Here is a 10,000-nt window from a genome sequence, read left to right on the forward strand (position 1 = left end):
AGAGCCAGAAATGAGAAGAAGTGGGCACAATCAGAGAACACTGTATGAACACAGCTCCATAGTTGTTCAACATCCATGTTCAACATTATGGGAGCCGGTCGGCCGAGCGGACAGCACGCTGGACTTGTGATCCTGTGGTCCTGGGTTCGATCCCAGGCGCCGGCGAGAAACAATGGGCAGAGTTTCTTTCACCCTATGCCCCTGTTACCTAGCAGTAAAATAGGTACCTGGGTGTTAGTCAGCTGTCACGGGCTGCTTCCTGGGGGTGGAGGCCTGGTCGAGGACCGGGCCGCGGGGACACTAAAGCCCCGAAATCATCTCAAGATAACCTCAAGATAACCCAGCAAGTATAAGAATTATTACCAGAAGAAAAGTGGACTTTAAGAAAAAAAATAGATATTGCCTGCAAGAAGTCCCGGACCAACCGGGCTGTGGTGGATACGTGGGCCTGCGGGCTGCTCAAAGCAACAGCCTGGTGGACCAAACTCTCACAAGTCAAGCCTGGCCTCGGGCCGGGCTTGGGGAGTAAGGGAATCCTGATCCAGGAATAATCCAGGTATCCTTCCCTTTCACTCACTATCATTTATTTTCCTGTTCTTGGCGGCATAAAACACTACCCCACTGAACGAATTATGTTGTCAGGGGCCAGCCATGCTGTTGCTGTGGCCCCCCCCCCCACGTGCTGCCACCCTCACCCTGCCACCCTCCACACACACAGCCTGCCACCCTCCACACACACAGCCTGCCACCCTCCACACACACACAGCCTGCCACCCACCACACACAGCCTGTCACCCTCCACACAGCCTACCACCCTCCACACAGCCTGCCACCCTCCACACAGCCTGCCACCCTCCACACAGCCTGTCACCCTCCACACAGCCTGCCACCCTCCACACAGCCTGCCACCCTCCACACAGCCTGCCACCCTCCACACAGCCTGCCACCCTCCACACAGCCTGTCACCCACCACACACAGCCTGCCACCCACCACACACAGCCTGCCACCCACCACACACAGCCTGCCACCCTCCACACAGCCTGCCACCCACCACACACAGCCTGCCACCCTCCACACACAGCCTGCCACCCTCCACACAGCCTGCCACCCACCACACAGCCTGCCACCCTCCACACAACCTGCCACCCTCCACACAACCTGCCACCCACCACACACAGCCTGCCACCCACCACACACAGCCTGTCACCCTCCACACAACCTGCCACCCTCCCCACAGCCTGTCACCCTCCACACAGCCTGCCACCCTCCACACAGCCTGCCACCCTCCACACAGCCTGCCACCCTCCACACAGCCTGCCACCCTCCACACAGCCTGCCACCCACCACACAGCCTGCCACCCTCCACACAGCCTGCCACCCTCCACACAGCCTGCCACCCACCACACACAGCCTGCCACCCACCACACACAGCCTGCCACCCACCACACACAGCCTGCCACCCACCACACAGCCTGCCACCCTCCACACAGCCTGTCACCCTCCACACAGCCTGCCACCCTCCACACAGCCTGTCACCCTCCACACAGCCTGCCACCCTCCACACAGCCTGCCACCCACCACACAGCCTGCCACCCTCCACACAGCCTACCACCCTCCACACAGCCTGCCACCCTCCACACAGCCTGCCACCCTCCACACAGCCTGCCACCCTCCCCACACACAGCCTGCCACCCTCCCCACACACAGCCTGCCACCCTCCACACACACAGCCTGCCACCCTCCACACACAGCCTGCCACCCTCCACACACAGCCTGCCACCCTCCACACACAGCCTGCCACCCACCACACAGCCTGCCACCCTCCACACACAGCCTGCCACCCTCCACACAGCCTGCCACCCTCCACACACACAGCCTGCCACCCTCCACACACACAGCCTGCCACCCTCCCCACACACAGCCTGCCACCCTCCCCACACACAGCCTGCCACCCTCCCCACACACAGCCTGCCACCCTCCCCACACACAGCCTGCCACCCTCCCCACACACAGCCTGCCACCCTCCCCACACACAGCCTGCCACCCTCCCCACACACAGCCTGCCACCCTCCCCACACACAGCCTGCCACCCTCCCCACACACAGCCTGCCACCCTCCCCACACACAGCCTGCCACCCTCCCCACACACAGCCTGCCACCCACCACACACAGCCTGCCACCCACCACACACAGGCTGCCACCCTCCCCACAGCCTGCCACCCTCCACACAGCCTGCCACCCACCACACAGCCTGCCACCCTCCACACAGCCTGCCACCCTCCCCACAGCCTGCCACCCTCCCCACAGCCTGCCACCCTCCACACAGCCTGCCACCCACCACACAGCCTGCCACCCTCCACACAGCCTGCCACCCTCCACACAGCCTGCCACCCTCCACACAGCCTGCCACCCTCCCCACAGCCTGCCACCCTCCCCACAGCCTGCCACCCTCCACACAGCCTGCCACCCTCCCCACAGCCTGCCACCCTCCACACAGCCTGCCACCCTCCCCACAGCCTGCCACCCTCCACACAGCCTGCCACCCTCCACAGTGTGGAGCTACACCAGCAGGAGAGGAAGGGCGAGGAAGGCGTCTGAGGGATTACCAGCCACAACTTCCCACCAGTGCTCTAAGCCTCCACAAGACGGATATCATAATTGGAGACAAAGAGATCCGGAAGAGATCCTTCAACGCCTCTCCCTTGACACCCTCCCCCTCCCCACGCCTCTCCCTTGACACCCTCCCCCTCCCCACGCCTCTCCCTTGACACCCTCCCCCTCCCCACGCCTCTCCCTTGACACCCTCCCCCTCCCCACGCCTCTCCTTGACACCCACCCCTCCCCACGCCTCTCCCTCGACACCCTCCCCCTCCCCACGCCTCTCCCTTGACACCCTCCCCCTCCCCACGCCTCTCCCTTGACACCCCTCCCCCTCCCCACGCCTCTCCCTTGACACCCTCCCCCTCCCCACGCCTCTCCCTTGAACCCTCCCCCTCCCCACGCCTCTCCCTTGACACCCTCTCCCTCCCCACGCCTCTCCCTTGACACCCTCCCCCTCCCCACGCCTCTCCCTTGACACCCTCCCCCTCCCCACGCCTCTCCCTTGACACCCTCCCCCTCCCCACGCCTCTCCCTTGACACCCTCCCCCTCCCCACGCCTCTCCCTTGACACCCTCCCCCTCCCCACGCCTCTCCCTTGACACCCTCCCCCTCCCCACGCCTCTCCCTTGACACCCTCCCCCTCCCCACGCCTCTCCCTTGACACCCTCCCCCTCCCCACGCCTCTCCCTTGACACCCTCCCCCTCCCCACGCCTCTCCCTTGACACCCTCCCCCTCCCCACGCCTCTCCCTTGACACCCTCCCCCTCCCCACGCCTCTCCCTTGACACCCTCCCCCTCCCCACGCCTCTCCCTTGACACCCTCCCCCTCCCCACGCCTCTCCCTTGACACCCTCCCCCTCCCCACGCCTCTCCCTTGACACCCTCCCCCTCCCCACGCCTCTCCTTGACACCCTCCCCCTCCCCACGCCTCTCCCTTGACACCCTCTCCCTTCCCACGCCTCTCCCTTGACACCCTTCCCCTACCCCACGCCTCTCCCTTGACACCCTCCCCCTCCCCACGCCTCTCCCTTGACACCCTCCCCCTCCCCACGCCTCTCCCTTGACACCCTCCCCCTCCCCACGCCTCTCCCTTGACACCCTCCCCCTCCCCACGCCTCTCCCTTGACACCCTCCCCCTCCCCACGCCTCTCCCTTGACACCCTCCCCTTCCCCACGCCTCTCCCTTGACACCCTCCCCTTCCTCACGCCTCTCCCTTGACACCCTTCCCCTCCCCCACGCCTCTCCCTTGACACCCTTCCCCTCCCCCACGTCTCTCCTTTGACACCCTCCCCCTCCCCACGCCTCTCCCTTGACACCCTCCCCCTCCCCACGCCTCTCCCTTGACACCCTCCCCCTCCCCACGCCTCTCCCTTGACACCCTCCCCCTCCCCACGCCTCTCCCTTGACACCCTTCCCCTCCCCCACGTCTCTCCTTTGACACCCTCCCCTCCCCACGCCTCTCCCTTGACACCCTCCCCCTCCCCACGCCTCTCCCTTGACCCCCTCCCCTCCCTCACGTCTCTCCTTTGACACCCTCACCCTCCCCACGCCTCTCCCTTGACACCCTCCCCCTCCCCACGCCTCTCCCTTGACACCCTCCCCCTCCCCACGCCTCTCCCTTGACACCCTCCCCCTCCCCACGCCTCTCCCTTGACACCCTCCCCCTCCCCCATGCCTCTCCCTTGACACCCTCCCCCTCCCCACGCCTCTCCCTTGACACCCTTCCCCTCCCTACGCCTCTCCCTTGACACCCTCCCCCTCCCCCTCCCCACGCCTCTCCCTTGACACCCTCCCCCTCTCCACGCCTCTCCCTTGACACCCTCCCCTTCCCCACGCCTCTCCCTTGACACCCTCCCCCTCCCCACGCCTCTCCCTTAACACCCTCCCCCTCCCCACGCCTCTCCCTTGACACCCTCCCCCTCCCCCTCCCCACGCCTCTCCCTTAACACCCTCCCCCTCCCCACGCCTCTCCCTTGACACCCTCCCCCTCGCCACGCCTCTCCCTTGACACCCTCCCCCTCCCCACGCCTCTCCCTTGACACCCTCCCCTTCCCCACGCCTCTCCCTTGACACCCTCCCCTTCCCCACGCCTCTCCCTTGACACCCTCCCCTTCCCCACGCCTCTCCCTTGACACCCTCCTCCTCCCCACGCCTCTCCCTTGACACCCTTCCCCTCCCCCACGCCTCTCCCTTGACACCCTCCCCCTCCCCACGCCTCTCCCTTGACACCCTCCCCTTCCCCACGCCTCTCCCTTGACATCCTCCCCTTCCCCACGCCTCTCCCTTGACACCCTCCCCCTCCCCACGCCTCTCCCTTGACACCCTCCCCTTCCCCACGCCTCTCCCTTGACACCCTCCCCTTCCCCACGCCTCTCCCTTGACACCCTCCCCTTCCCCACGCCTCTCCCTTGACACCCTCCCCTTCCCCACGCCTCTCCTTTGACACCCTCCCCCTCCCCACGCCTCTCCCTTGACACCCTTCCCCTCCCCCCGCCTCTCCCTTGACACCCTTCCCCTCCCCACGCCTGTCCTCCCTTCTTGAGTTATATCTTGAGTTATCTTGAGATGATTTCGGGGCTTAGCGGCCCGGTCTTCGACCAGGCCTTTTTGCTACAGACCCCCAGGAAGCAGCCCGTAGCAGCTGTGTAACTCCTAGGTACCTACTTACTGCTAGGTGAACAGCGGCATCAGGGTGAAAGAAACTTTGCCTATTTGTTTCCACTTCTACAGGGGGATCGAACCCGGAACCTCAGGACTACGAATCCGAAGCGCTGTCCACTCAACTGTCAGGCCCAGTAGCACAAGCTCTCAGTATAATATGGAGAAAAATCTTGGATGCAAGTGAGATACCAGAAGCAATTAAATCAGCGGATATAGCTAACTACAGGAAGCCGGTCGGCCGAGCGGACAGCACGCTGGACTTGTGATCCTGTGGTCCTGGGTTCGATCCCAGGCGCCGGCGAGAAACAATGGGCAGAGTTTCTTTCACCCTATGCCCCTGTTACCTAGCAGTAAAATAGGTACCTGGGTGTTAGTCAGCTGTCACGGGCTGCTTCCTGGGGGGGTGGAGGCCTGGTCGAGGACCGGGCCGCGGGGACACTAAAGCCCCGAAATCATCTCAAGATAACCTCAAGATAACTAAGCAAGGGAGATAAACAATAGACCCCCATGGGTATACAATAGACCAGATGGGTCTATTAAGGAGTGCCGGACCAACCGGGCTGTGGTGGGTATGTGGGCCTGCGGGCCGCTCCAAGCAACAGCCTGGTGGACCAAACTCTCACAAGTCAAGCCTGGCCTCGGGCCGGGCTTGGGGTGTAGAAGAACTCCCAGAACCCCATCAAGCAAGTATCCAGCAAGTACTGAATAGTAGCAGTTGTAGACATCCATCAGTCTCAGGAGACTATGGAGTTGCGCTCTGGTGTCGGCCTGGGGACAGATTCACGAAGCAGTTACGCAAGCACTTACGAACCTGTACATCTTTTCTCAATCTTTGGCGGCTTTGTTTACAATTATTAAACAGTTAATGAGCTCCGAAGCACCACGAGGCTGTTTATAACAATAACAACAGTTGATTGGCAAGTTTTCATGCTTGTAAACTTTTTTAATAAATGTAACCAAAGCCGTTAAAGATTGAGGAAAGATGTGCACGTTCGTAAGTACTTGCGTAACTGCTTCGTGAATCTGGGCCCTGGTCTGGAGTGGCCTCACCAGGGCGCAAAGCCAGGGTAGGTTGATTCGGGGGAGAAGCTGTTACCCATGCAGCAGGTAACCTATGCCTATACAGTGGCATTCAGTAACATGGAGGTATTAATGTTAACCTAACCTTACCTGTAGTCCTTTGGGTAACAGGCAAGGTACCATACCCGGTGAGGTATGGTACGTACCCCGCGGTCAAGAGCCCTTGATCAAGTAACTCTCACGACCCATACAGCCTGGTTCTGGAGGCCTCGGAGGCGTCAGTAAGGTATGTGTGAATGTTCAAAGGCATGTTTACGACATTATAAATCTCTCACTAGGGCAGTATATGGCCCTATGACAATAGGGAGCTCCCTGGCCCTATGACAACAAAGCTCCCTGGCCGTATGGCACAACCCGTTCTCGAACTTTCTTACAGTCAATATTGACTTATTAAATACGTGTATATGTGACATACTAAACATACTAGTTTACCTTGAAAAGCTTCATAGAAAACACCGACCTTACCTAACCTTCTTAGTATGTTAAGATAAGCATCTTATTGTTTCGTAATTACAATTATTACCTAACCTATATCTATAATAGATTAAGTAATAATTGTAATTACGAAGCAATAAGATGCTTATCTTAACATACTAAGAAGGTTAGGTAAAGTCGGTGTTTTCTATGAAGCTTTTCAAGGTAAACTAAAATATTCACAATTAATTAGTATGTCACATATGCACTTATTTAATAAGTCAATACTGACTTAAAGAAAATGTGAGAACGGGTTGCTCTGGACTCATGACACCAGGAAGCTCCCTGGCCTCATGACACCAGGAAGCTCCCTGGCCTCATGACACCAGGAAGCTCCCTGGCCCTTATGCCACCAGGAAGCTCCCTGGCCCTTATGCCACCAGGAAGCTCCCTGGCCCTTATGCCACCAGGAAGCTCCCTGGCCCTTATGCCACCAGGAAGCTCCCTGGCCCTTATGCCACCAGGAAGCTCCCTGGCCCTATGACACCAGGAAGCTCCCTGGCCCTTATGACACCAGAAAGCTCCCTGGCCCTATGACACCAGGAAGCTCCCTGGCCCTATGCCACCAGGAAGCTCCCTGGCCCTTATGCCACCAGGAAGCTCCCTGGCCCTTATGCCACCAGGAAGCTCCCTGGCCCTTATGCCACCAGGAAGCTCCCTGGCCCTTATGCCACCAGGAAGCTCCCTGGCCCTATGACACCAGGAAGCTCCCTGGCCCTATGACACCAGGAAGCTCCCTGGCCCTTATGCCACCAGGAAGCTCCCTGGCCCTTATGCCACCAGGAAGCTCCCTGGCCCTTATGCCACCAGGAAGCTCCCTGGCCCTTATGCCACCAGGAAGCTCCCTGGCCCTATGACACCAGGAAGCTCCCTGGCCCTATGACACCAGGAAGCTCCCTGGCCCTTATGCCACCAGGAAGCTCCCTGGCCCTTATGCCACCAGGAAGCTCCCTGGCCCTTATGCCACCAGGAAGCTCCCTGGCCCTTATGCCACCAGGAAGCTCCCTGGCCCTTATGCCACCAGGAAGCTCCCTGGCCCTTATGCCACCAGGAAGCTCCCTGGCCCTTATGCCACCAGGAAGCTCCCTGGCCCTTATGCCACCAGGAAGCTCCCTGGCCCTTATGCCACCAGGAAGCTCCCTGGCCCTTATGCCACCAGGAAGCTCCCTGGCCCTTATGCCACCAGGAAGCTCCCTGGCCCTTATGCCACCAGGAAGCTCCCTGGCCCTTATGCCACCAGGAAGCTCCCTGGCCCTATGCCACCAGGAAGCTCCCTGGCCCTTATGCCACCAGGAAGCTCCCTGGCCCTATGACACCAGGAAGCTCCAGGGCCCTATGACACCAGGAAGCTCCCTGGCCCTATGACACCAGGAAGCTCCAGGGCCCTTATGCCACCAGGAAGCTCCAGGGCATTTATGCCACCAGGAAGCTCCCGGGCCCTTATGCCACCAGGAAGCTCCCGGGTCCTTATGACACCAGGAAGCTCCAGGGCCCTTATGCCACCAGGAAGCTCCAGGGCCCTTATGCCACCAGGAAGCTCCAGGGCCCTTATGCCACCAGGAAGCTCCCTGGCCCTATGACACCAGGAAGCTCCCTGGCCCTATGACACCTGGAAGCTCCCTGGCCCTTATGCCACCAGGAAGCTCCCTGGCCCTATGACACCAGGAAGCTCCAGGGCCCTTATGCCACCAGGAAGCTCCAGGGCCCTTATGCCACCAGGAAGCTCCCTGGCCCTTATGCCACCAGGAAGCTCCCTGGCCCTATGCCACCAGAAAGCTCCCTGGCCCTTATGCCACCAGAAAGCTCCCTGGCCCTTATGCCACCAGAAAGCTCCCTGGCCCTTATGCCACCAGAAAGCTCCAGGGCCCAATGACACCAGGAAGCTCCAGAGGCCCTATGACACCAGGAAGCTCCCTGGCTCTTATGCCAACAGGGAGCTTCCTGGGAGAGCAATAACACGACACAATGGGCCAATAACACCACGGTGCTTGATAATAGTGTGTGTGTGTGTGTGGTGTGTGTGTGTGTGTGTGTGTGTGTGTGTGTGTGTGTGTGTGTGTGTGTGTATGCGCGCGCAGTATTAAAGGAATATTTCAGGAGGATAACATGTGTAGAGAAACAGACGGCCACTCGACCCCTATCTCTCTATGCTGATAAAGAATACAAGGAATAATCGAGTAGGGTAATCGCCTCCTGCTACCAACATATATATATATACTTTTCAACAAACAACTACGCAAAAAAAGGGGCGCCACACTAACGAGTCTGTGCGGCGTTATTGGACTGTTATTGCGGTCGTTACTGGCCGGCATTATGGATGTTTACCGCTTTGTTCCGTGCGAGGCAAATCATCTTGTTTACCTGCTAAAAGGAACACAATTAGCAAACAGCGAGTAATGAAATTTGCATCAAAATTTTTACCGCACGTGTTTCCCCTGTGACGATAGTTGCGTGCACGCGCGTATACACGCACGCAAACATACAAGTGCGTGCACGCGCGCATACACGCACGCAAACATACAAGTGTGTGCACGCGCGCATACACGCACGCAAACATACAAGTGCGTGCACGCGCGTATACACGCACGCAAACATACAAGTGCGTGCACGCGCGCATACACGCACGCAAACATACAAGTGTGTGCACGCGCGCATACACGCACGCAAACATACAAGTGCGTGCACGCGCGCATACACGCACGCAAACATACAAGTGCGTGCACGCGCGCATACACGCACGCAAACATACAAGTGCGTGCACGCGCGTATACACGCACGCATACATACAAGTGCGTGCACGCGCGCATACACGCACGCAAACATAAAAGTGCGTGCACGCGCGTATACACGCACGCAAACATACAAGTGCGTGCACGCGCGCATACACGCACGCAAACATACAAGTGCGTGCACGCACGCAAACATACAAGTCCGCGCACACACGCAATACGAAATGAAATGTAAACGACTGTCTGGTAGAAGGAGAGGACATGAGAGCTGATACAGTACCTGATATCGCAGGGGTGAGGCGAGCAAGATAACACAGCAGCATGTATAGAAGAGATCAACATAAGATATCACTTAGGAACCTAGGGAAGGAGGAACCTAAAGCACCACTTAATATATTTTCCCCCTGAAATATACCTTTTTATTTACCCGTTTAACTGGTTGTAAGAGTGAGT

The 10,000-nt window shown here is 59.5% G+C and overlaps 2 protein-coding genes across 2 annotated transcripts in view; one reads left to right on the forward strand and one right to left on the reverse strand.

Moving 5' to 3' along the window:
- Nucleotides 1-10,000, reverse strand: part of LOC123746157 (leucine-rich repeat neuronal protein 2) — a 581,329-nt gene that overhangs the window by 494,365 nt on the left and 76,964 nt on the right. The gene's annotated exons all lie outside the window — the stretch shown is intronic.
- LOC123745963 (homeobox protein ESX1-like) lies at nucleotides 7,698-8,183 on the forward strand. The gene has a single exon (XM_045727070.2). The coding sequence runs from the start codon at nucleotides 7,698-7,700 to the stop codon at nucleotides 8,181-8,183; it is 486 nt and encodes a 161-aa protein (XP_045583026.2).

The sequence above is a fragment of the Procambarus clarkii genome, chromosome 78 (genome assembly GCF_040958095.1).
Source record: "Procambarus clarkii isolate CNS0578487 chromosome 78, FALCON_Pclarkii_2.0, whole genome shotgun sequence".
Taxonomy (NCBI): domain Eukaryota; kingdom Metazoa; phylum Arthropoda; class Malacostraca; order Decapoda; family Cambaridae; genus Procambarus; species Procambarus clarkii.

Coding starts and splice junctions, on each gene's coding strand:
- LOC123745963 (XM_045727070.2), top strand. CDS start 7,698: ATGACACCAGGAAGCTCCCTGGCCCTTATGCCACCAGGAAGCTCCCTG.